At 39.9% G+C, this 25,433-nt stretch overlaps 2 protein-coding genes and 1 non-coding gene across 7 annotated transcripts in view; all 3 read left to right on the top strand.

Annotated features, from left to right (window-relative positions):
- The first annotated feature begins 2,450 nt into the window (after positions 1-2,450).
- CEP20 (centrosomal protein 20) lies at positions 2,451-18,568 on the top strand. 3 transcript variants are annotated; one of them, XM_045819476.1, is made up of 6 exons: positions 2,451-2,550; positions 5,521-5,718; positions 9,109-9,193; positions 12,174-12,310; positions 16,958-17,068; positions 17,591-18,568. In XM_045819476.1, the coding sequence occupies exons 1-5, from the start codon at positions 2,523-2,525 to the stop codon at positions 17,032-17,034; spliced, it is 525 nt and encodes a 174-aa protein (XP_045675432.1). In that variant the 5' UTR covers positions 2,451-2,522; the 3' UTR covers positions 17,035-17,068; positions 17,591-18,568. The 3 variants fall into 3 exon arrangements, with proteins under 3 accessions (XP_045675432.1, XP_045675430.1, XP_045675431.1); XM_045819475.1 differs by lacking the exon at positions 2,451-2,550 and adding an exon at positions 2,660-2,777; XM_045819474.1 differs by lacking the exons at positions 16,958-17,068; positions 17,591-18,568 and adding an exon at positions 15,239-16,943.
- Positions 13,667-13,771, top strand: LOC123806530. The gene has a single exon (XR_006783499.1). It is a non-coding gene; the product is annotated as a U6 spliceosomal RNA (small nuclear RNA).
- Positions 18,569-24,876: 6,308 nt separating the features above from the next.
- The window catches only part of MYH11 (myosin heavy chain 11), a 118,773-nt gene continuing 118,216 nt past the window's right edge, over positions 24,877-25,433 (top strand). For all 3 annotated transcript variants that reach the window (XM_045819291.1, XM_045819290.1, XM_045819292.1), the window contains exon 1: positions 24,877-25,022. The gene's annotated coding sequence lies outside the window, so the exon portion shown is untranslated. The remainder of the gene's footprint in view (positions 25,023-25,433) is intronic.

Genomic DNA, 25,433 nt, shown 5'->3' with positions numbered 1-25,433 from the left:
TGGTTGGAGGGTTGTCTTGATATGCCAAGGTTGTGGGTTCAATTCCCAGTCAGGGCACACACAAGAATCAGCCAATGAATATGTAAATTAATGGAACAATAAATCGATGTTTCTCTCCCTCTCTCTCTAAAATCAATATACAAAAAATAAATACATCCACCATTTTTAATAAATTAATTCTGTGTTTTTGGGGTCCTCCCTTGTACACCAGAGCTAGTTTATAACCGTTCACCAAGTGGAAAACAATGGATCATTTCCAGTTGTGGTAATTATGAATAAATCTGTTATTACTGCATACTGCCTTTTGTATGGACATAAGTTTTTATTTCTCTTGTGTAAACACCTTGGAGTGGGATTTCTAGGTTGTATGCTAAGTACATGTTTGACTTAATAAGCAGTTGCAAAACTGATTTTCAAAGTGACTAATACTACTTTGTTTTCCCACCAGCAAGCTACAAGCATTCCCCAGCATCGGGTCTCACTGTCAGTTGTTTTCACTTCAGCCATTCTGACCTAGATAGGCTTTCCTACCATACACAGTGCTACAGTGAATACTCTTATAGACATATCCTTCATAACTAGGTGTGAATATATCTGTAATATACATTCTTAAAACCAGAATTCATGGATCAAAGGGTGTGGAAAGTTGAATAGGTATTGCCAAACAGCCTTCTGAGAAGGTGGGGCTGATTTACCCTCCTACCAGTGGGAATGGTAATACGTGTTTCCCCACATCCTCACCAACACAGTGTATTACCCAATTTCAGAACGTGGTTCTAGATAAAATTTTACTTTAGATGATTGCTGTGTGAGTATCTGCCTCATAGGGTTGTTGATGAGGACTTAAAGTAAAGCTTTTAGAGCAGTGCCTGCCACACACAGAGTGGTAATGACTGTTAGTTATTGGATGATTGCCACTACTAATCAATCCCATTTTTATTTCCCGTGTCTCTCTCTCCCTCCCTCCCTCTCTCCTGAGTTCCTCATCAGTATATGCAGGAATGCTTTTCTCTGAAGAGCTCATTTTGCCCTGTGGAATGTAGTTAATCCTTTTAAATCTCTGTAGAGGCTGGCCAGGAAGTTAGGCCTTGTGGATTTTAAAGAACAAGGAAGGATCTTACTAATGTAATGGCAGATCTGTGTCCCAGGTCAAAATTAACCTAGTATGGAACAGGAATGGATTCTTCTACTTTAAAATAGTTTTCAAACTTTTTGACTAGTACGCACTTGAAGAAGTACACCACAAATCAAAATACACATATATAACCCAAACAAAAGTTTGAAAAAACACTGTTTTCTATTAATTCCATTACATTTCATTAAAAATATGCTCATTGGAATCCACTAATTAATAGATTTCAGAAGCTACTATTGGGTTAAGACCAGCAGTTTAAAGAGCACTGTTCTAGGATTGAAGTCATTGATACTGGCCTTCCTGGCAACACAACTGGAATCACAGACACACTCAGTTTTGGGGGCACTCTTCCCATGTTCCTTTGTCTTAACTACCTTCAGCTGCTGGAGCTTACACATTCATCAGCGATTTTCACAAATAGGCCTTGGCCGGGTAGCTCAGTTGGTTAGAGCATTATCCTGATAACACCAAGGTTGTGGGTTCAGCCCTGGTCAGGGCACATGCAAGAATCAACCAATAAATGTATGAATAAGTGGGACAACAAATGGATGTTTCTCTCTCTCTCTCCCTCAAATCAATTTTTTTAAAAGTTAAAATTTTTTTTAAAAAAGCCTTTTTTTTTAAATTACTTTCACAAATAGCTCTTGGACTCCTTATGTATTTCCTAGTACTACTAACAGTGGTGGTAGAAAACAGGCATTGAAGAGAAGAGGCCTGAATTCAAACCTCGCCACCACCATTTGCTGGTGATTTTGGTGAAGTCTCGGCAGTCATCAAAGATTCCGTTTTCTCCTGTGTGAAATGGGAGTAATACTAGAAAAATCAATGAACTAACCTGTGTAAAGCATTTAACAGTGTCAGGCTCAGAGTAAGTACTCATTAGAGCGGTTCTCAAGGTGTGATCCCCAGAGCGGCAGCATCAGCGTCACTTGGATCCCCCCCCCCCCCGGATTCACTGAATCAGAATTTACTCCAGGGTTATCTGTTTTAACAAGTCTTCCTGATGTTTTTGATGCGTGCTCAAGCTTGAGAACCTCAGGCTTAATATATGGTAACGAGTAACAATTAGTACTCCAGAGTGCAGAGCCCAGCAGCAGTTGATCACGAAAAGCTTACTGAGCTAATAAAGCGAAGCACTAACGTGCCAGCGGCACCCACAGGTAAAGGCTGCGACATGCCTCAGTCCCCGCTCCTCCTCCCTCTTCAGGGACCGCCTAGGGCGTTCGAGGATTGTTGGGGATCCCCACCCACGCACCCCCCGGAGCGCGTAGACAGAGAGGGGCGGGACTGGGCGGGGCGAGAGCTGTGTGTTTATTGGCTACAGGCCACGCCGCCAAGCGGGCCGCGCGTGCGCGAGGTGGAGGCGCGCCCCTGGCGGCCGTTAAAAATGGCGACTGTCAGCGACCTGAAGGCTGGTGAGTGAGAATGGGAGGCTTGCCAGGTAGGATGCATCTGGTCTGCAGCCTGTGAAAAGGATGGGACGAAAGGAGGACGAGCGGAGCAGTAGTCAGCTTTGCCGGGTGGTCGCTCTGTGGCGCCGGGGCCTGCGGAGCCGCGGTGCCAGGGCCCTGTGAGGGAAGGCGTTTCACAGGACAAATGTTTAACCGTTTTGGTGTTGGAGCAGGAGTCGCACGACCTGCAGGTACCTGAGAGGTCCGCAGTCCTGCACCTTGGTCTTCTGACGCATTTTTCTAGACCTTGACTGAAGCCGAAGCCTTGGCCAAGATCTTTCACGCAGGGCTGATATTTACAGCATCCACAACCATTTTTGGTGTTGGGCACAATCCTGAGCCATTTGGTTGTGTCTCCCACTACATCCTTACAACCTGGGAGGTAGTTCCCGATTTTCCATCGGGAAAACTAGAGGTAGAAAGTTGCCTGGCTTGGCCTGGCCATTCTGTCTTTTTCGGAAAAGTCCCACAAAATGAGAGCCCTTAAGCTGATATTTGTACACCGTTAGTTTGGACGCAGATGTCCAGACAGGTAGTAATAATAATGATAGTTATCAGTGACCGAACTTTATACGTCAGGTACTGCCCAGCCCCTCTGCTATCTAATTGATTGCATGTAACCACCCTATGCCCATTACGTAGGTTAGGGAATTGAGGTGCTGAGAGGTGAAGTAGCTCACCCCAAGTGCTCCAGCTGTAAAGAGGCAGAGTGTGAGAACTAGATAACGCTGCACCAGAGCTCAAGTCTTAATCACTGGGTGATACTGCTGCTCCGTTAAAAACCAGTTCCAGTTTTCAGGGAAGGTGGGGCCTAAGTCGGACAGTCATAGAGATTTGGCTGGGAGGGGTTGAGTGTCTTTGAATTGAACCACTGATATAAATGTAGGCTTGTAGCCCTGGGCTAGTGAACAGTCAGAAAAATGGCACGCCGTTATCCACAAGAACAGACTTCGCATGAACTGAAGAACCCTCTCCCTAGGAAACATGTCACACATGGTATTGGATACAACTTGAGAGGACTTGGAGACTTAGGGATATAAGCCAGATTAAGAACCTCTTTCTGAAGTTGTTATGTTACAGTGTTTTAAGCACAGTGATAGAGAGGAGGGCAGCATAATACAGAACCCTAGAACTTGGGGAAGGCTTTGTGTTCAAGAGAAACCCAATGAAAATGTTTTATGAGCATTTACCTTTTTAAAGCACTTTCACGTTTTCCCACTTTCCTTTGTCCTGTCTCTGAGAGGTAGAAGTCATGTTGGAGAAGACCACCGGGGCCCAAGTTGGTGATCTACCTCTGGGGTGGTGATGAGATGTGCTAGGTTTCTTAAGTCCAGCTTCATTAAAGTCACTTCTCTGCTGACTTGGAGGCTGTGTTCTGTAAATACAGAGTAATTGGGACTAGATCTTTGCCAGTGGGGAAAAAAGTATTTCCATGTAATTTCAAAAGATGGAATTAGAGAACAGGGTTTCTTTCAGTTATGATCCCAAGAATATGGTAAGGTTGTACCTTTCTTTTATGAGCCTGTTACAAAGTCTGATATGGTGGTAACTATGTACTTAACGTACCTGCAGGAAGTTTGAGGTAATGATTTTAAAATAAGGGGTAAGAAAGGTTAGAGTCTATCTAGATCTCTTTAATTGTATGACCAGGTTTTTGTTGTTATTTATCAAAGCTTAAAAATATTTATGTTCCTCAGCTCCCTTTATGAATTTTCATTACTGTGTACTTATCTGGTGCCTTTGACAGGGGATAGCACATTATTCAACTATATTACACCCAGTAGTATGCAGCACTATATTATAATACTCCTAGGCAGCATTTATTGAGCTCTTACTGTGTCCTAGGCACTAAGGGTGAAATGTGTTGATTCTCTGGATTTGTTATTTAGCCATTAGGGACAATTTGAAAAAAGAAGGTTCCATACCCCTGCAAGGGATGGTGCCAATTCAGCCCTGTGCCTGTACTCTCCTTACTAGTATTCATTGTTAATCTCATTATCACAACTACTGATAGTTGTAATAACAACCCTTGCCTATTAAGTTAGGTTACATTCAGCATACATATCCCCAATTTCTTAAGATGGCTATGATATACTCTGGGTTAGATTCCTAACTAGGCTTAAAATTTCAAACTCCTATTGTTTTGGGGAATTAACTCATAATTGTTCTTAAAAAACAAAAACAGCCCTGGCTGGTGTGGCTCAGTGGATTGAGTGCCAGCCTGTGTACCAAAAGGTCACTGGTTCCATTCCCAGTCAGGACACATGCCTGGGTTGTGGGCCAGGTCCCCAGTAGGGGACATGTGAGAGGCAACCGATCAATGTTTCTCTCATACATTGATGTTTCTCTCCCTCTCCCTTCCCCTCTCTCTAAACAGTAAATAAATACAATTTTTAAAAAACCCCACCTTTTCATTCAGAATGGGCCATTCCCCAAGAGTTCTATATATCAAAGGTTTTTATGTAAAATACAGGACACATCCTTCCTTTTAGAGTGTACTTGTAGTCTTTAGTCATCTTTCTAGACCAAAGGGTTTTAGTGATACAGAGCCTGTCTGCAGCGACAAACACTCTGGAAAATATATGAGACACTGGGGGTTAAGTTGAGGTCCCAGTATGCTGACTGTAGTTCTGTCCCCCCTTTTTTCCTCATTGAAGAATGTGTATCAGACTGGAGCCTGTGTCAGTGATGATGTTGGAAGGAAACTTGAATTTGCTTAAATATATTAAAATAGTAAATCATTATAACTTGGGAACTTTATTCTTTTTACAAGCATGGCTTGCGATAGCTAATGTGATAATTGTTCAGCTCATCGCAGTGTTTAGATTGAAAGCTGCTGTTAGGACCTTGACCTTTTAAACCCTTTTCTTTCAAGTAAATCTAGAAATGACAATTTTTTCTACAATTGAAGCATTAATGTTTTATATTTAACAGTTTTAAAGGATACCTTGGAAAAAAGGGGAGTCTTAGGGCATTTAAAAGCGAGAATTCGAGCCGAAGTTTTCAATGCCCTAGATGATGAAAATGAACCCCGACCAACATTGTCTCATGAAAACCTTCTTATTAATGAATTAATTCGGGAGTATTTGGAATTCAACAAATATAAGTATACAGCGTCTGTCCTCATAGCAGGTAAGAGGTTATTGTTAGTCATCTGAGACAAAATCTGCTTCTTCCCTTCCACCAATAAAGAAAATATTTAGCTTGGAAATCTAATTCCATTATGAAACAGTGTCACTTGAGTAACTGGAACATAGAAATCACACAGGCTCTTTCCATTCCTTAAACAAGTTCTCATGAGGCTTGTATTGTAGGGGAAAATGAATAACTAAATAAGCACTTATACTAGCTGTATACTTTGAAAAATCATACATAATTTGATACTGAGAATAAATAATTGTTTATATTTTATCTTATTTGCTGCCAGTCTTTTCTCCTATGGATATGCTTTAAAAATACCCATTTAATGTGTATATAAAACATGCGCACATATTCTTTATTTAAAAATATAAAACATTGGAGATAAAACCTCAAAATATTACTACTGTATATTGGTTAGGGATATGTACAAATGTATGTAAAATCATGGTTTTTAATTTAAAAAGGTTTAGGAAGGTAAACTGCAAATTCATTCTCATGATGAGAGAGAGAAATGGTATTGGGGGTGGGGAGTTAAAGATAACTTTATCTGTTAAATTTTATTTCTTAAGAAAGAAAGTAAGAAAACTGGAAGGATATCCAGTAGTCAAGGTAAGCTTTACTTCTGGGCTGGGGGTAGAAATGAGATTGGGAAGATGATCAAAAGCACCTTGAATATTGAAGGGGATCAAAAAAACCCCTGGAATTTATTTATAAAAAATTGTGTATTCTTAAATGTTTAAACTTCAGTTACCTTCAAATTACTCTCCATGTGATACATTTTGAACTCATCAATTTTGAGGCTTTTTAGTACTCCTGATGTCTTTTGTTTTACTTCTTTCCACATTGGCAAAACATTTCTCTTTGAGGAACTTTTTCATCTGGGGAAACAACAAAAAAAACCTCTCTCAAGGGGTGATTAGGTGAATAGGGAGGGTGGGTCACAGGGATCATGCTGTTTTTGGTCAAAAACTGCTGAATACTCAGCAGTGTGGGCAGGTAGACTCATAAATCACTTATCATGAAATGGGCAAACGTGTTGAGTGTTCAAAAAAAAATTTCACTAAAGCCAAATGCAGCCTCTCACAACAACACCAGTTGGTACACTGATACAGGTGGGTTCCTAGCAAGGGAGGCCTACCTGTCCTCCAGAAGATAATTCTGGTTTTTTGGGGGGTCCCCTCTCTTACAGGGTGGGGCAAAAGTAGGTTTACAGTTGTGAACTATGTGAAAGTTTATTCTTATTTAATACATTTTTTAAAATCCTCACCCAAGGATATATTTATTCATTAAAACAATTAATTTATTAATTTATTAATTAATTTATTTATTAAAACAATAAATTAATTAAAACAATTTAAAAATTTTTTTGATCTTAGAGGGAAAGAGAAGCAAAAGAGAGGTAAAGAAACATCAAAGTGAAGAAACATCGAAGAAACATTAATTAGCTGCCTTCTGTAAAGTACTCTGACTGGGGGTTGAACCTGACACTCAGGCATGTGCCCTGAGTAGGAATTAAACTGGCAAACTTTTGGGTTGCTGGACACTGCCCAACCAACTGAATCATACCAGCCGAGGTTATTGATTTTAGAGAGAGAGGAAGGGAGAGAGGAACATCGATCAGTTGCTTCCCATAAGCACCCTGACCAAGTAGAACCTGCAAGGTTTTAGTGTATGGAATCATGCTCCAACCAACTGAGCCAGGTGGCCAGGGCAACAGAGTTTGTTCTTGTATTATTATTTACTAATTATTGTATTATTTTCCATGTGAACAACTGTAAGCCTACTTTTTCCCTATCCTGTACATCCTTTGATTTCCTCGTTTTAAGTTTTAATTTGTGGTTTAAAACCATTTCATGTCTTGGAGATGTGCCTGATCAAAGAAAAGAAATCCCGATGTAGATTTTGAAAGAGAGAATGAATTCATCGATGCCAGAACTTTCCATTACAGATCCTTTATTTAACATTAAGTATATATCTTAACTGAATAAAGACTGATGATTTTCATTGGTTTAAGAATCTTTAATCTCAATATCTCTACTTTCCTCCATTTGTTATAGATATCTACATAATACCATTAATACTCAGAAAAGAAGGAGATTATGAAAATGTCATTAATTAGTTATCTTGGGCTTGAGCTCCCCTAGAATGAAATATAGTGACAATAGTCAAGTTTCATGTTAAATGCCTTGGCTTTTTTAAAAAAAAATCTGAGGTATAAGTAACATCCAATAAATTTTACTTTTTTAGTATAAAGTTCTATGGATTTTGCCAAGTGCATTGTTTGTGTAACTACCACCACAGTTGCAATATAGAACATTTCCATCACACGCCCCCACACACACTTTTCTGTGCCCCTTTGTTGTCAGCTTCTTTGCCTGCCCTTCACCCCTAGCAGCCACTGATTTGTTCTTACCTGTGCCTATCGTTTGCCTTTTCTAGATTGTCCTATAAATGGAACCATATAGGATGTTGACTTGAGTCAATGTCTTTCCTCTTAGCAGTCATGTTGATTTTTTTCCCTCCCTGTATAGTGTTCCATTGTGTCAGTTGACAGACATTTGGGTTGTTTCTAGTTTTCACAGTTATGAATCAAATTGTCATAAACATTCACCAAAGGTTTTTGTGTGAAGATATGTTTTAATTTCTCTTGGTAAAGAGCTAAGACTGGGATTACAGGGTTGTGTGTTTTAAGTATTGCTTACTTGGATAAGAAACAGCTCAACTGTTTTTTCAAAGTGGCTGTACCATTTTTGCTCTACTACCAGCAAAGTATGAGATTTCCAGTTGCCCTGTTTCTTTGCCAGCATTTAATATTCGGGTTAATTTTATTTTTAGAATTAAATGGATATTTAATCCTAAAATGGGTATTGGTGCTGTCATGTGTTTAGTTCACAGGCTTCTCAGAAATAGATTTATGAAACCTAGTATTGTAGTTTAAATGCGGAAACAGTATTTTCCTAATCAAGAATTAGTTAAAAATGAATTTATGTTGAATTGTATTAAGTTATATATTTAACAAAATATTTTGGAAGTCATATAATCTTAAATTGGATCTGCCATCATTATTTTCCAAATCTGAAAAATGTGTATATCTGTTGTGTTTCTTACCAAAATCATACTTGCTTTTTATTTTTAAATTTTACTTACTGATTTTTTTAAGACAGAGGAGGGGAGAGAGAGAGGAAAAAAAAACATTAATTTGTTGTTCCACTTATTTATGCATTCATTGATTGATTTTTGTATGTGGCCTGACCAGGGATCAGACCTGCAACTGTGGTGTGTTGGGACGACATTCTAACTGACTGAGTTGCCCTGTCAGGGCCCGTATTTGCTTTCAAGATTCATAAAGATGCAGAATTTTCATTATTATTTTTCCCACAGAATCTGGTCAACCTGTAGTTCCATTGGACAGGCAATTTCTCATCCGTGAACTGAACGCATTTGAAGAATCAAAGGATAATACAATGTAAGAATATTTTAAAAATAAACTCTCAGATATTGTTGTTTTGGAGTCACAGTCTTATAGTGGTGGTTTTATTTTATTTTAATCCAGCAGGTATGTAGTTGGGTCTAGTGTGTGTCTAGCACTGCACCAAATCCAAGGTACCAGCAGTAACTGAGTCAGGTCAAGTCTCTGTCCTCTGGAGCTAAAATTCCTGTGGTTCCAGAGGAGTGAACAGCCCTACCTCTTTCCAAGGGTCACTCTTTGCTTCTCGATCCATCCTTTTTTTTCCCTGATGCTTTTGCTTTATCAGCTATTTTTGTCCTCAGATTTAACTCTTCCTCCCTACTACTTCCTTCACAACTTAGAAATGTACTCAGATCTCTCTTCTCTTAAAAAAAAAAAAAAACCCGGTCAACTTCCAACCCCAGCCTACTGCTCAATCTCCTTTTTACCACTGAACCTACGGAAAATCAACCTTCTCCTTTTATTTTATTGCCCGCTCTGTGATCCTCCCTGTATCTTAAATTCTCCCCTCACTGTTTACAAAAAACTATACCCTTAAAAAGAAGAGTAACCACTTTCTAATAATTTCTTAGTGCTTTTCCTACTTCAATGTTTCTTAAACTTTTTCCAGAGGATCCCTACATACCCCCTGCCCCCGCAAAAAAAATTTGTATATAGGCACCTGGGAATATAGCTCAAAGATAGTCTTTTCCTAGCAAGAAATTTCTTGTTTTCTCTTTGAAAAAAGTCTGAATTTTTTTTCATTCTACTTCATGGTGTAGTTGTTTTACCATTAAAATGTTTTAAATGACATACCAGTTAAAAAGCTACTTTACAGTTTATAAATTTTTGTGTGAAATTATTCCAGGATCATATGCCACCTTTTTCCTGTAGTTTGTACCAAGTCTCTAGCACCAAGAATGGGAATGTATATACAAGATCCAATAGAAGTAAGGCTTTCTTGAGTGTGATTGGTAGGGTAATAATATGGGTGTATAGTTTTAATTTGAGCACTTCACCTAAAACGTCATATGGTATGCTTGAGTATGATATAGTTATATTACAGAATTACCTGCTTATGATTTTGTAATAAAAGATTTTTATGTAATAAATGAGGGGCATTATTTGTGCTGGACCCCCTATATTTCCAAGTTGAGAAGCTCAGTTTGAGTTTCTCCAGCATTTTATAATAATGACTGCACTCTTTCTTAAAACATTTTTTGTCACTTCTCTTTTGTGACCTTTTACTGTCTTGATTTTCTTGTCTCCCTAATGGTGTTCTCAGTTTCTTTTTTAAATTTTATTTACTTATTTTTTAGAGAGAGGGGGAGGGAGGAAGAAAGGGAGAGAGAGACATTGATAGGTTGCCTCTCACATGCATCCAGACCAGGGACGGAACCTGCAACCTAGGCATGTACCCTGACCAGGAATCAAACTGGCAGCCTTAGAGAGAAAACACCCAGCCAACTGAGCTACACTGCTCAGGGCTCGGTTTCTTCATTGGCTCCTGTGGGGTTCCTGTAAATTGTGGGCACGCCCAGAGTTTTGTCCTTTTCTTCTTGTCCCCTTGCCCATTTTTCTAAGTATTCTTGAGCCTTTAATGATACCTCCATGCTGGGTGACTCACACAGTGCTGTAATGGCCTAGTCTCTGAAGTTGCACAGTGCTTTACTTAAACGTCTTCCTTGATTCATTACAGGTGAGTGCAGCCCACACTCAAGGGGAGGGCAATTAGGCACCAACTGATTATCAGAACAAATATAAATTTTGAATGTTGAAATAAACTTAGGAAACTTCTAAATAAAATGTGAATTCCCACCTTTCAAAGGGAAAGGAATGTCATAATTTAAACTATTTTACCTGCTAGTTAGTAAATCGATATCTCAAAAAACATCAATTTATTAAATTGGATTCTCAATTATGAGGTTGGAAGTGAAGGAAAACATTTCTGTTGTACCTCTCTTTATTGTCAGTAAAGCAACGTCTCTTCGTGCAAGGGTACAATATAAACCCCAGGCAGTGTGTTATAAAGGAAAGAATATGGGACTTGGGGTTCAAGTACACAATTTACTTACTAAGGGAATCTTGAGCAGATTCTCTTTGAGCTGTGGTTTTCTCATTTTTAAATTCAGGATGATGATTATGACACCACAAGGTGAGGATAAACTGAAGAGGCAAAAATGTTTTGTAGCTATAAAATAGCTTTTAAAATATTCTTACCCAACTCCTATAGAGCTACATACCATTTAATATATGCTAGGCACAGTTCCAAACACTTGACTTTTATTAACGCATTTAGTCCATAACAACTCTCTGAGGCAGGGACTATAATTACCCTCAATTATAGAGGAGGAAACATTTATGACATAGGCTGGGGACACTAAGAATCTTGCTGAGGTCAAGTGGCAAAGTCAAGATTTGAACCAGGCAGTGAGTCTTTTGGGATATAAGACCTTCTCTAGGCAAGGATTTATTAACACCATAAGTGCTTATTGAATACCTGTTGGGTATCAGACAATATTAGGTACTGAGAAATTTTATTTTAGGCTTTGGAGCTTTAAAGTGGAATTCCTGTGTATTGATTGAAATCTTATTATAGTCAGATGAAGTTTAAGTTGTTATTTTTTTCTCTGAGTTTTAAAATGGTCTTGAGAGTTAAACAGTGCTCTTAAATTCTTTTTTAAGATTGTATTTATTTTTAGAGAGTGGGAAAGGGAGGGAGAAAAACATTGACTGCTGCCTCTTACACACCCCCAGCTGGGGACCTGGTCTGCAACCCAGGCATGTGCCTCTGCTGGGAATCGAACCAGCAACCCTTTAGTTTGCAGGCCAGTGCTCAATGCACTGAGCCACACCAGCCAGGACAGTACTCTTAAATTTTAAATCTAGTGAATTGCTTGGCTATTTTGGTATCAGAGGCCACCTTTTAAAACACAGATATTTTAAGCTTTTCCTATTTATGCAAATTTAATTGCTTTTGTTTTTCTTCCTGCCATAGACCTCTTTTATATGGGATTTTAGCTCACTTCTTGCATGGAATTAAGGATGGCATCCAAAATACATTTCTGAAAGGATCTTCACTTCAGCCTCCACATCCAAATGTTGGTAGACAACCTAGTGGAAGAAAGCAAATGGGTATGTGTTTTCTGAGATCTATCATTTAGCTATCAGCAAGTATATTTTCTTCTTAAATATTTTTTATCTTTGGAAGGGTTTTTCCTGAGCTTTTGAGTTTAATTCCATTTACATCTAATATAGTTTTAACCATTGTTATTTATCCTCCAAAAAACAAAATGCTTTTTGGAAAAAGAATCTTGGGGGAGGCAGGTAGATGACTGGACAAAATTTTAAGATATTATTTATGTACAGAAGTATTGAAAACCCTGATTTTCATATAAATTTGTACTTTCTGGAGCAGCACAGTCCTTAGCATACTGAATAAATAGCTTTTTATTGAGTCATCAGATTTTTTTCCTAATATTAAAAAATGCAAAGTTGTTGAACACAGAGAGGTCAGAGGTTTATGTGTCCTCTGCATTTTCAGGATATGGTACTTTTTGTGTTCAGTGGTGGGTATCTACAACTAAAAAAATCTTAGGAGAATAGTCCACATTTCTTTAAGAATGTTTACTCTTTAAATGAGATTTCAATTGCTTTGATTACATCAACAATAGGACCTGAATTTGATAATTTGAACTCAATGGTTTAGAGCTCATTGTGTCCTCCTATGGGAGAGAGTTGATCTTTCTCTTTAAGGACAATCAGACAGCTGATTATCAGAACAAATATAAATTTTGAATGTTGAAATAAACTTTCAGGAAACATCTAAAATGTGAATTGCCTTTTGTAGTTTTCCGAGGCTTCTGTAGGCAATATTGATTATGTTAAATATTAGCTTAAGATCTGAAAGTTGGTGGCCTTTTTGAGGTTATTTATGACTTCACTAGGAGTTATCCTTCTACATATCTTAGAATTCTGAGCTGGATGGAACATTGGAAAGGAAATCATTCCCAGCTACTTAGTTCACGAATGAGAAAACCAAGACTAAGAGGTGAATGACTCATCTAAAGGCTGTAGCTGATCATTTTTAGCAGAATCAGCACCTCTGATTGCCATTCCTGTAACTTTTCCATTTAAAGAATATGGGATTTTCCTAGTTCCTTTTCAAGGATTGGGTAAGAAACTGTCATTAGTGTCTGAAAAACCAAAACACAAGTACATGAATAAATCTCGAAACATTCAAATGATATCATGTAAAATGCCCTTTAACCTCTTCCCTCTTCCTAACTCCCCAATTGCTCTGCCTTCTATAGAAGGTACCTCTGTTAGCAACTTGGTGGTTATCCTTCAGGACTCATTTCTGTGTATTTAAATATTATATACAGGGTGGGGCAAAAGTAGGTTTACAGTTGTTAGTATGGAAAATAATACAATAATTAATAAATGATAGTATAAAAATAAACAGTTTCATGGACTCACACCTGTAAACCTACTTTTGCCTCACCCTGTATACTAAAACTGGAACAGTACAGAGAGGATTAGCATGGCTCCTGCTCAAGGACAACACTCAAATTTCGTGAGGTGTTCCAGATTTTTGTTCCTTTAGATATGAGGGAGAAATAAAGGCTTTTCCAGACAAACAAAAACTGGGAGAATTTATCACTGCAAGACAGGCATTACAAGAAATGAAAGGAGCTCTTCGACATGAAACAAAAAAAACAAGTATACAAAATTTTGAGTTAAGATGACAAACAGAAGCAGGAAATTCCAACTCCTTTTCAGAATAGGGTATTAAACACTTAATTATAACACAAAGGTTAAAGGGGGAAAAGCATTTTTTAAAAAACCCCTTTGTGCTCCTTAGTCTCCTTGATGCCAGCATTCCAGTGGTGAGTGCTGGCTGTTCCAAAGCTCCCTCCTTCGGTGTTATAACTTCTAAACACTAGTCTCAAAGAAAAATAGGCACTGCATAGAAAATTCAAGAATAAGCAATGAATTGATATGTTGGGCCTGGGGAAGGGGTATGGGTCATTTGAGACTGGAGAAAGAAACTTCACATTTATAACCCTTTTCAACTTCCTTTTGAATTTTGAACCATGCATTACTGCATTAGTATTTAAAAAATAATTAGACTTTATAATACAGGGTGGGCAAAAGTAGATAAGAACTCCATGCCAAAGTGTGCTTGAGTATAGCAAGTAGACAACAAGAATGTATAAATAATAAAGGCTGGCAGTTTGAGCACTTACAACATTGTGCCCAAGTGCATTGTGCCACTGTGACATTCCTTTGAGTTAGTAAAGCTATTGTGGTCATAAGCTGCATGTCTTTTTCCTTACGAACAACTGTAAACCCACTTTTGCTTACCCCTTTATGCACACTTACTGTACATGTTATTCTACAACTTGCTGTTTTTTTACTTGTCAGCATGTAGATCTACTTCTCCCTCATTTTCAACTTTGTATAGTATTCCATAGTATTGCTAATCATGCTTTACTGATATATTTTTGTGTTTTTTATTTTTTGCTTTTACAGTATTGCAGTGTAGCATTACTTCTTTGTTCATATAAGTATTTCTCGTGTGGATGCCTAGAAGTAGAATTGCTGGCTCAAAGCATATGTGTACTTAAAATAGTCTAATACTGCCTAATTTTTCTCTCAAAGGCCTTTACCAGTTTATGTTTACCATGAATAAAAGATAATACTGGTTCCCCTATTTCATTGTTACCAGTGGGTATTGTACACATTAACACTTATTAACACAGCAAACCCATTGCATTTGTATTTTCAGTTCCAGGAGGAGATACAGCCTTTTAAGAAATAACGTTTGTGACTTGTAAGCTTTTTATAATTAATCTCCTTAATGTTCCTGGCTAATGACTAATAAGAAAGTTATAGGTAATATAATAATTTCTTAACTGATTTCTCTGAGATGAAGGTCATGGATTAATTACTGGTAGTAATTCATATAAGATATAAGGTATCACAGTGAGCAAGGTGGAATGGGGGGGGTGGAAAGAGTGAGAGAGTGCATTATTTACTTTGGGTCCTTTCTGTATAAAGTGCCAGAGACATCAGAGACTCAAGTTCCAGTCAATGAAGCTTTGGGTGCCTATTCTGTGGAAAGCTCTGTGGAAGATTCAGAAATGAGGATGATTGCTGAACCAATAGAAGAACAGTGATTTTGTGAATTCTTTTTCTTGATCACCAAAAATTTTCTTGGCCTCTTTGTGCAATGACTTATGAATTGTTAGCCAAAAACTGCATTATGTTCTAGTAATATATTTAAGCATTCCATTTCCTTTTTCAACTCTAGCTTACTGTTTGAAGGACACATAAGTTTTATTTCACAACATTGACAAGGTTATGAAGATGTTAAAATAATTATTCTTCAGATAACAGTACCTTATCTCTACATAAGCTCATCCAGCTGAAATGTAAAACAGTAAACTTAAATTCTCTTTTATTTGAAAACAAGCCCAAAGCATGCCAACATGAAAGCACTTCTTTTTTCAAAGTGCTGAAAAAAATGAAGAGAGTGTATATAGACACATTTACCTTTGAAATAGTAGCCACTTCATCTATGCTGCTGCTATCAGTGTTTGTTGTATTAGAGGCAAAGTAGTTTTTGCTATAGATAAAAGACCAGATACTTTATAATATACAAAATAATTATTAGCTCAACTTTATGCACACATGTGAAGAAGTACGTCAATAACATACTTCATTTTTTAATAATGCTTTTCTAGAAAACCTAAAATGGTTGTCCTAAAGATACTGTTAATTTTCTTTTGTCCAGTAAAGCTGCCTAAAATTGAGGGAGATTGTTTTTCATGTGTGAACCAGACCTGTAGTAGTAATTACATTATTTCTGAGGCTGACCAGCTCTGAATTAATAATACTATGTGTATAATCAAATTGTCTTCAGAATTAGAAAATCCAGTATGTGTTTTTGGTGCTAAAATTACATGTTTCTAACAACTTGTCTAAATTTGTATTTTTCTCATGTTATAAAAAATATTAAAAACGGTTATTTTTTCAGTTGTATTAAGTGGTTCACATTTTCTTAGGAATTAAGTTTGTGCATTTCATTGTTGTCACATTAGATACTAAGTTTCTTCAGGTTCTTTTAATCTAGAACACTTCTGCCTCTTTCCTTTTCCCCCACATGACAGAAGAGATTGAGCAGAAGTGACTAGGGCCCCTTGTTTATTATTGTGGGTGCACAGTGGGTGGTCACAGGGGCTGTGGGCTCCTTAACTCTCATGGAACTTGATTGTTTTGTTTTTGGCTAAGGAACTTTTTCTACAATTTCTTGGATAGTTTCTGATTTGGGCAGGAAAATGTAAACTGTGCTAGTTTTCTTCTTGCCACAAGAGGGTGTGGCTGGGAGGCATTTCTGTTTGAAGAAAGTTGGGTGGAGTTTTTTAATTTTAATTGAAGAGCTCTGACATTCCTCAAAATGCTAATTAAACACCCTGTCCTTTCTTGTGAATTCCATTTGTTGCATGTAAGAGAAGTTTGTAGTGCTTACCTATGGGTTCACTCCAGGGGGTACTCTATTAAAAAAAAAGTCAAGAAAAATTTTTGAATAATTAGAGTCCCTAGTACTAAACATTTCTGATGTTTTTTAATAGTGTTTAAAAATTTGTTTTTTCATTGTCCAAAACCATCTAAAAAACTCATATAATATTAAATATTAACATCCTGAAATATATATAGCTATGACTGCCTACTGCCTATTTTGGGATAAGCATTGACATTCATTTCTATTAATTTCAGATGGCCACCTAAGCAAAGAGAAGGGGAAAAATACTAATAATGAAAATCTTCATATTTCTCAAACTGTGAAGAGATGATATTTCCATTTGAGGCATCTTTTATCTTAAAATTGTATGTATTAAATAACTTATTTATTTTCTTGTTACCAAACTGCATCACTAATATTTATACTTTGTAGAAATTTGAGTTTCTGCAAAATATTTAGTCTTTCATATTTTACTGCATTTGTGAATAAAAGCGAACTCTCTCATCTAGCTTTTTGGATTTGACTTGAAAGAAAATATAGTTTTTAGGAAGTATTTTAAAGGTCCTTATATTTATGAGAAGTGAAAGGGTTTTGTAGTACACTATACATTCTTCCAAAAATAATCCAGATCCTTATAGCCATATCATCTGCTCGTTAGCATGGTACATTAATTAAATTTACTTCAGGCTGGAATTAAGTAGGTTTGTAGAAAAATTCATGTTTTTAAAAAAAAGATCAAAGCCAGAAAAAAACTAAAATTTCTATAAAGTTAGCCTTTTCTTTATAATTTGCTATTTTTCAGATAACCATTTATGATTAAAGTATCTGAATTACTACCTAAAATTGAACTTCGAAACTAGGTAACAATGTACTTTTTCTTTCCTTAGATCATTTTGGCTTCTACTGGAAGATTTAATTAAAATGTAGAGGGGGAATTAATTCTTTTAATTTTGATGTAAGTAAAACAAAGAGTTTATTTTACTGCACAAAGAATGTGGAATCAGCATGAAGAGACAAGCTTTAGGAGAATGCTAGAAAGTACCTTTTAAAAGTTGGCATTGTTTAACCTCCATGTGGCCTTCAGTTATGCAATTATAAGAAGAGCTATGAAAGGGCCAACCCCCTGATTCTTTGGGCTCTGAAAGTTATTAAATGTCCATTTTTATTCTTGAGATAGAAAAATAGTAAGAGCCATTGTAGTGTTATCTCTCACGTGCTATTTTGATACTTACTAAGGTATTTTTTAAATGTAGAGTCTATAGACTGATTTCACTGAAAACTGACTGTTAATGGTAGGCACCTGAGTGGCAGAAGCCCTAGGTGTATTCAGAACACAACTGCATGGGTGCCAGAATGCTGACAACATTTAGCTTAGACTCTGCCCATAGGGATGGTGATGGGCTATAGTGAAGAGATCCCCTTAACCATACTTCACAAGTCAGAGGGTTTTGAGAAGCCCTGTTGGTGGGCTAAAATTACAATACATATATGAGAGAGAGAACTATTCCGAGGGCTTATTTTCATTTTCAAATGAAATCTGTAGTATCTGATTATAATTACTAACCCTATTGTATATGGGAATATAAATATCTGAATTTTTCTCAGAGGACTTGGTTTACATCCAAAGATGTTGGCAGCGGACACTAAGTTTACCTCAGGAATTGCAATCATGCAGCACTAGATTAAGAAAAAATGCTGGAGTTTAGCATTTTGGATCCTGATAAAAATGACCAAAATATAAACTAAACAGAATTGTCACATGTAGTCCACTGTAGTTTCATAAGCATTATCCTATAACTTGTTTGTACCCAGGCAACTTTTGTACTTTTGATGTAACATGTAATAAAAAAACATTAAGCAATTCACCTTTGTGCAGAGGGTGTTTGTATGATTGTTGTCATCAAAGGTGTTTACCAGAACCTGGGGATGGCTCTCCAGGCCTTCCGTTGGGACCCCCGGCAACCGAGCTGTTGGAGGGTATAGAGTAAAGCTGAGGAAGGGGAGCTTTTCCTGGTGTATGTTCCGGCTCACCTTGGGACAGTAGCTCTTTGTAGAGTGGCAGTGGTGGGGGCTGATGGTATCAGACTCTGGGAGTTAGCAGCATAAAAATCGGTGGGGCCATGTGTGGTTTTATTTAGTACTTTATTTTTATATTTGGTAAAGGGAAAAACCACCTACTTTCAAAATACTGTGGGATTATGGTAATCCACAAAGAAGGATCTTGGGCTAAGAAAATCCGCTCTAGAAATTTTTGTACTCAGCATTTTTTCAACACTGTCAATTCTTAGTCCAGTAATTTAAAAAAATGCATGGACTGAGACATTTAAAAAAATAAAGGAAAAGAAAGAAATATAAATCCAGAGGACCCATCAAGTTATTCGCATAAACTAATTAGTACATCATTGCTGGTGGTTTTCATGGGCTTGTTGAGAGACGTTATCTTCCAAAAATGCAGGGGGAAAGTTGGATTTTCACAAAAATAGTATGTGAGTTGGAACTAAAGAGGGACTTGGGAAAAGCGGAAATTTAAAACTTGGGCATTCTAAACACTCATAGCAGGAGCAGAGGTGTCTTTTGAAGATGACAAATTTGAGTTTAGCATATATGTTTGCATAGAATAAACTAATAGCTTTATAATTATGTGCAAGAACACATTTGTATATGACTCACATGCCTGTATGATTATGTAAAATCTGATGTGTTCTTTCAACCTAAATCCAAGTGTACACGAAGGATTAACATTTGTGAGAATATGCCTTTAAAGGGACTTAAAACAATGCTTCCCAGCCACTTGGTATTTGATTTTTGTAGTAACTTCTGCAAGGACTGTGTGGCCTTCATTAGTTTTTTAGTTTTTATTTTTTTATTTTTTTTAACAAATTATCTTTTTTTTAAAGATTTTATTCATCCATTTTTAGGGGAGGGAAGGGAGAGAGAGAGAGAGAGAGAGAGAGAGAGAGAGAGAGAGAAACATCAGTTGCTGGGGATTATGGCCTGCAACCCAGGAATGTACCCTGGCTGGGAATCGAAACTGGGACACTTTAGTTCCTAGCCCGCGCTCAATCCACTGAGCTACGCCAGCCAGGGCGGCCTTCATTAGTTTTTTAAAATGAAAGGTAAAACTACCTTTTAAAAAACACAGACTATATTTTTAGAGCAGTTTTAGATTCACAGCAAAACTGAGAGGAAGGTAGAGATTTCCCATATACCCTGCTGGTTCTCCCACACATACATAGTTTCCCCCATCAACATAACCTACCAGAATGGTATACAAGGTCTGTCTAGAATGTAGCCAGTCATATAATATGAAAAACAGACATTGAAAAAGATACAAGATAAAGATTGTACATAAGACGATGATACCTCAGTCCCCTTTAAAGTAGGCACCTTGGAACCTCACACAGTTCTCCCAATTGCCATCAGCTGCTCCATCGTATTTTCCTGAATTACACTGCTGGTCAAGGGGGATTTTAGTTTTGGGAAAAGCCAGAAGTGGCAGGGTGCCAAATCTGGGCTGTAAGGGGCTGAGTCACCTGGGTGATTTGATGACACATCATTACTACCCAAAGTCTATAGCTTACTTTAGGGTCACGCTTGCTGGTGTACATTCAGTGGGTTTGAACAAATGTATGATGACTTGTATCCTCCATTAAGGTGTCATACAGAGTAATTTCACTGCCCTAAAAATCTCTCCTTCTGCCTATTCATCCCTCCCCTCAACCCCAGGCAACCTCTGATCTTTTTACTGTACCCATAGTTTTGCCTTTTCCAAAATGTCTTATCATTGGAATTATACAGTATGTAACCTTTTCGAACTGACTTCTTTCACTTGGTCATATACATTTAAGGTTCCTCTATGTCCTTTCATGGCTTGATAGCTCATTTATTTTAGTGCCAAATGATATTCTATCACCTGAATGTACCACAATTTATCCATTCACCTACTTAAGGACATCTTGATTGTTTCCAAGTTTTATCAATTATGAGAAAGCTACTGTAAACATCTGTGCAGGTTTTAGTATGAATATTAGGTTTCAGTTTATTTGGGTAAGTTCTAAGGAACATAATTTGCTGGGTCATATGGTAAGAACATCTTCAGTTTTGTAAGAAACCGGAAAACTACTTTTTTGAAAATCTTAGGGTCCTTCCCGATAGAGGTGAAGAATATGGAGTTACCAAGATACCAGCGTTGGAAATTGGTAATGAAGAGCGTTGCAGGTTACTGCACAGTGTAACTTGTACCTGGAGAGGCATGGAGCTGTCATGAGTGAAACAGAAGTGCTTTGTGCAGCAGAGTTGTAGTGGAGCAGATCTCTCAGTGAGGAACAACTTCCCTTTATTCAAAGAAGGCAGAGTGCTGTGCGAACCTTGAGCTGGATGACTTGAGTGCTGATACACTTTTAAATACATTGTGAAGCACATGCAGGAGTAAACCAGGCTTGGACCCAATCTTTGATAATATTAAAAGCTAGAGGGGATTACACTTTGGAGCTTTTTTAAGTCAGTGACAAATAAAGCTACCTGATAAAAAAGACTCAAAGTGAAAAATTTCTCCTCTGCCATCTTGTTTCATGAGTTCAAGGAAAGTCCCATTACGTGGCACCTCACAGAAAAGACATGCCAGGGAAAAATGTACTCGAGCTCTCAGCTGAAATAACATTTTTTAAAAAGTAACTTTTTGTGTCCCCCAATATTAAAATAACTGGATTTTTGAGCCATGAGGAATAAAACGGAGGCATCTGATTTAATTACTATAACTGCACTTTTGAAGATTCAAACATCTGAGTTTCTGCATTGGACAGATATTTATAGAATGTTATGTGCACATATGGTCATTCCTGAATACTTCTAGAATGTACCGGCAAGGTATGAAATGCTTTATATAAACCCTTCACATGTCATATTTAACAGCCCAGTAGGTAGTTGAGGCAAAGATTCTGACCATTTGTGCTTTTCCTTGAGAAAATGAGTTCAGAGAGGTTCATGGATAATCCTAAAGCTGTGGGCTGGTGCTCAGCAGATCATGAGTTAAAAACCTCAGACTTTGCATCAGACAGGTGGGTGGAGGTTGAATTCCTGCCCCACAACTAACTAGCTGTGCTACCTTAGCCGGTTACTTAACTCACCAAACCTGGTTTCTTAACAGCAAAATGCATGAGCACTTTCTAAATTTATTTTTTATTGATTTTAGGGGGAGGGGCAGGGAAAAATATCAACAAGTTGTTCCACCCACTCATGCACTCATCAGTCATTTCTTGTGTGTGCCCTGCCCAGGGATAGAACCAGCAACCTTGGCATATCTGGATGATGCTCTAACCAACTGGGGTGGGGGTTGGGGGGATTTTTTAAAGTACCTACTTCAGTAGGTGAGACAATGCAGTAAAATTTAGTGTTTCCTTACCAAGTTCTTTAAAGAATCAAATGCAGCCCCTTGGAAAGTGCCCATGGTAATGCCCCTGGTAAAAATGCCACTTCTGCCCTGGCTGGTGTGGCTCAGTGGATCGAGTGCCGGCCTGCAAACCGAACGGTCGCTTGATTTCCAGTCAGGGCACATGCCAAGTCCCCAGCTGGGGGCATATGAGAGGCAAGTCATCTGTATATCTCTGGCACATTGATGTTTCCCTCTCTTTCTCCCTTCCTCTCTCTCTAAAAATAAATAAGTAAAATCTTAAAAAATGTAGCTTCCTACTCTGAGGCCAAAAAGACAGCCTGCCCTGGATTATCTTTCCACTATAGGGCACGGGGGTGGGGGTGGAGGGAGGGTGGCAGTAGTGATCAGCTTAGTTTCCCTCCCCTTCCTTCTCTGCTCCAAGGCATTTCTGTGCGAATGCAGGGACAATTTCCATTCCTTTTAGAGTCTAACATTAAAAGGCACGTGGGGAAGCAGCCCATTCATCATTTTCTGAAAAACTTTACCCCTAACTTCCCCGGCCAGCTGAATACTGTCTCGACTCCATGATTTAGGCCCATTGGTGGACAGGGGACTGGGCTTGGGTGGTTTTTTTGTGGGAGGGGTGGGGGTTGAAAAACAGGTGCTGGGAGGATGAGGAAGGACCAAGTGGGACTGGAAGCCTATAGGCAAACGGAGGACAGAACAGGCTCTCACCATTGTGTCCCTGAGGCCTGGTGCCACTTGGTTTCATGTTTGTTGGGAATAATAGCAACTAACAGGAAGCAACGTAAGATGTCCAGTTTACATGGATCATCTCAAGGACTCTTTACAAATAGCCAGGAACAGCTGATGTTCTTCCCATATTACAGGTAGGGAAACCAAGACAGGGTTTACCTGTCAATGGTCACAGGTAGCAATTGGCACTGGCAGATTCAAACTCAACTCTCCTGGGCATTTTCCTCTGGAATCTCTCCGGAGGTGAATCATGGCAATGGTGGGCTCCAGTCCTAGTGAGAGCTGGGGCCCTCCTCTGGGTCTTCGGTTTTCTCATCTGCAAAATGGGGGTATTAATAAAGCCCTACCCCCATCACCTGCCTTGGTTACCTGGGGAGGGTTTGTGGAATAAGATGGGGCATATGCCAAGCACTGAGCCTCGCAAGGGTCTTGAACTCCTGAACCCTCTCCCCAAACCGACTGGCTGGAAAGTGGCTGGAACCCACGTGGGGCTGGGGCTCTGCGCCAAGCAGAAAGATCCCCTTCCCATCCCGCCTGGCAGGCGCTGCCGCCGGCCACGGGGTGAATACCAGGTGAGCTTGATGTTGGAAGGATGGGGTAGGGACAAAGGGGGTCTGCAATGCAGACCTGTCATCTGCGGCCCCTCCCGCACGCCGGGCCCAGCCGGAGGCCTCTCTGCACCATATTTAGTCAGGGGGAGCGGGCAGCCCCGGGCTGGTATGCGGCGCCGGGAATTCCGCAGGCAGGAACCCGCGCCTGCCCTTTTTGGGTTGTCTCCCGCCCAGCGCCCCCCAGCCCGCCCGCCTGCCTCGCCCGGGGAAGGCGGACGAGCTGGACCGGGAACTTCGCAGTCCGTGCCGAGCGGGGAGCGGGGCGTCTGGGCTGCCGCGGGTCCCCGGCCTGGCGTGGGGCCAGCCCACCGCCGCGGCTTCCTTTTATGGCCTGTGTGCGTGCGTGTGACCGAGGGGAGAGAGACCGGGGAAGATGGAGGGCCAGGCAGAGGGAGAGGGAGAGAGGTTGCAGCCAGAGGCACAGAGAGCGTGAGACGCAGCGGAGGGACTCAGAGGCTGGAGAGTGAGGCGTGTGAGAAACAGTGATGGACAGAGTGACAGAAAGAAACTGTGATGGAGAGACACAGTGTCAGACAATGAATGGGGAGAGAGAGAGATAAGTGGTAGTGGTATGAAAAGGGAGACGTGCAATAAAAAATTTAGCTGCTTCTTTTGCAAGAATTTCTTGGGACAGATAGAGGCAGTTGAAGGGAACTTGCAAGGGGGCGAGGTCCCACCGCATTGTCTTTCGATCCTGACGTGCACCTGGCAAATTACAGCACTTAATTATCACACACGTTTCAGCTGCGGGCACCGGGGCCCTGAGGAGGGAACCGATTTGCCGTAGGTCACACAGGCAGTGAAAGGAGCAGCCGCGGATCTGAAGTGGCAACAGTGGGATTCTTTTTTCTCGTGGGCGGGGGGTCGGGATGGCAAGTTGGGAAAAGTAAAAACTTCCCCTTCCCGCACAATTCCCAGCAGTCTAAGGCTTCTGCCTTGCACTTCGAAAAGTCCAAAAAATCCCCCTTTTCTACCCTTTGTGCAGGACAGCCTACTCCCTTTCCAAATAGCGCGGGCAAATAAAATAGGGAGTGGGGCGGGGACGAGTCAGCTGGATCCCCAGGGATAGGAAGCGGTTAAAGCCCCTTCGGCTGAAATTGACCCAGGGAAGCAATTCTCAAGCATCCCCCGTAGATGCTGGCCACTCGACCTCTTTCTCTAGGGACCCGGAGTCTCGGTGACTGTCCCGGAGCCGGGGTCGGGAGGGGCAGGATGTGGTAGGGGTGATGAAACACTTGTCCTAACGCTTTTGCACGGCGTGCCCTTGCCCAGAGCCTCTGCCTTGCCCCTGCTTATCTGCCCCAGGTGCGCCCTTCTCTGAGCGCCGCTGGTGCGCCAGAAGGCCTGGACAAAAGCCCCGCTTCTCCAGCCCTGTAGGGGGCGCTGCGGATGGAGCAGTGCGGGACCCTCCCCCACTCCACCCTTCTGGGCGGCCTCCCCCTTCCCACCCGCGGGTAGCTCCGGGTCTATAAAGAGAGGCATCTCATGTGAGCCAGGAGATTTGGACGCCCCTGCCTGGGAGGTGTACCAGATCTGAGCTCTCCATCCACCTTCTCCGTTATCTCCCACAGCGAGAAATCTGTAAGTAGTGTGGCATGGTGGGGGGCGGGGAGGGGAATTGGATCTGGGGTTTAAAGGTCTTCCAGGGCATCCAGTAGCTGGGGAGCAGTGAGGTGTATTTCTTGTCCACCTCTTAGGGACTATGGTGAAAGGGTGCGGGTTCACAATTTTTATTTCTTTCTGCCCCATCACCCTAGATTTTCCCCAAACCAGCAGTGATAAGTAGCACTTTGAGGGTACTTTCGAAAGGTGACAGACAGTGCCTGGGCCCAACTCCAGTTATACCAGAATCTCCAAAAACACTTAAAAATAAAGAGAGTGTTGCTATGAGGGAAATCTGGGAGATGTGCTTCCTTGCAAATCTCAGACAGAGGTCCAGCCTCCACAGCCAGGCTTCTAACTTTTATTCTAGGCACAAAAAGAGTGCAGCAG

The sequence above is a fragment of the Phyllostomus hastatus genome, unplaced genomic scaffold, assembly GCF_019186645.2.
Source record: "Phyllostomus hastatus isolate PE091 unplaced genomic scaffold, TTU_PhHast_1.1 phas_scaffold_385, whole genome shotgun sequence".
Taxonomy (NCBI): Eukaryota; Metazoa; Chordata; class Mammalia; order Chiroptera; family Phyllostomidae; genus Phyllostomus; species Phyllostomus hastatus.
This window is presented reverse-complemented; position numbering and strand designations above follow the sequence as displayed.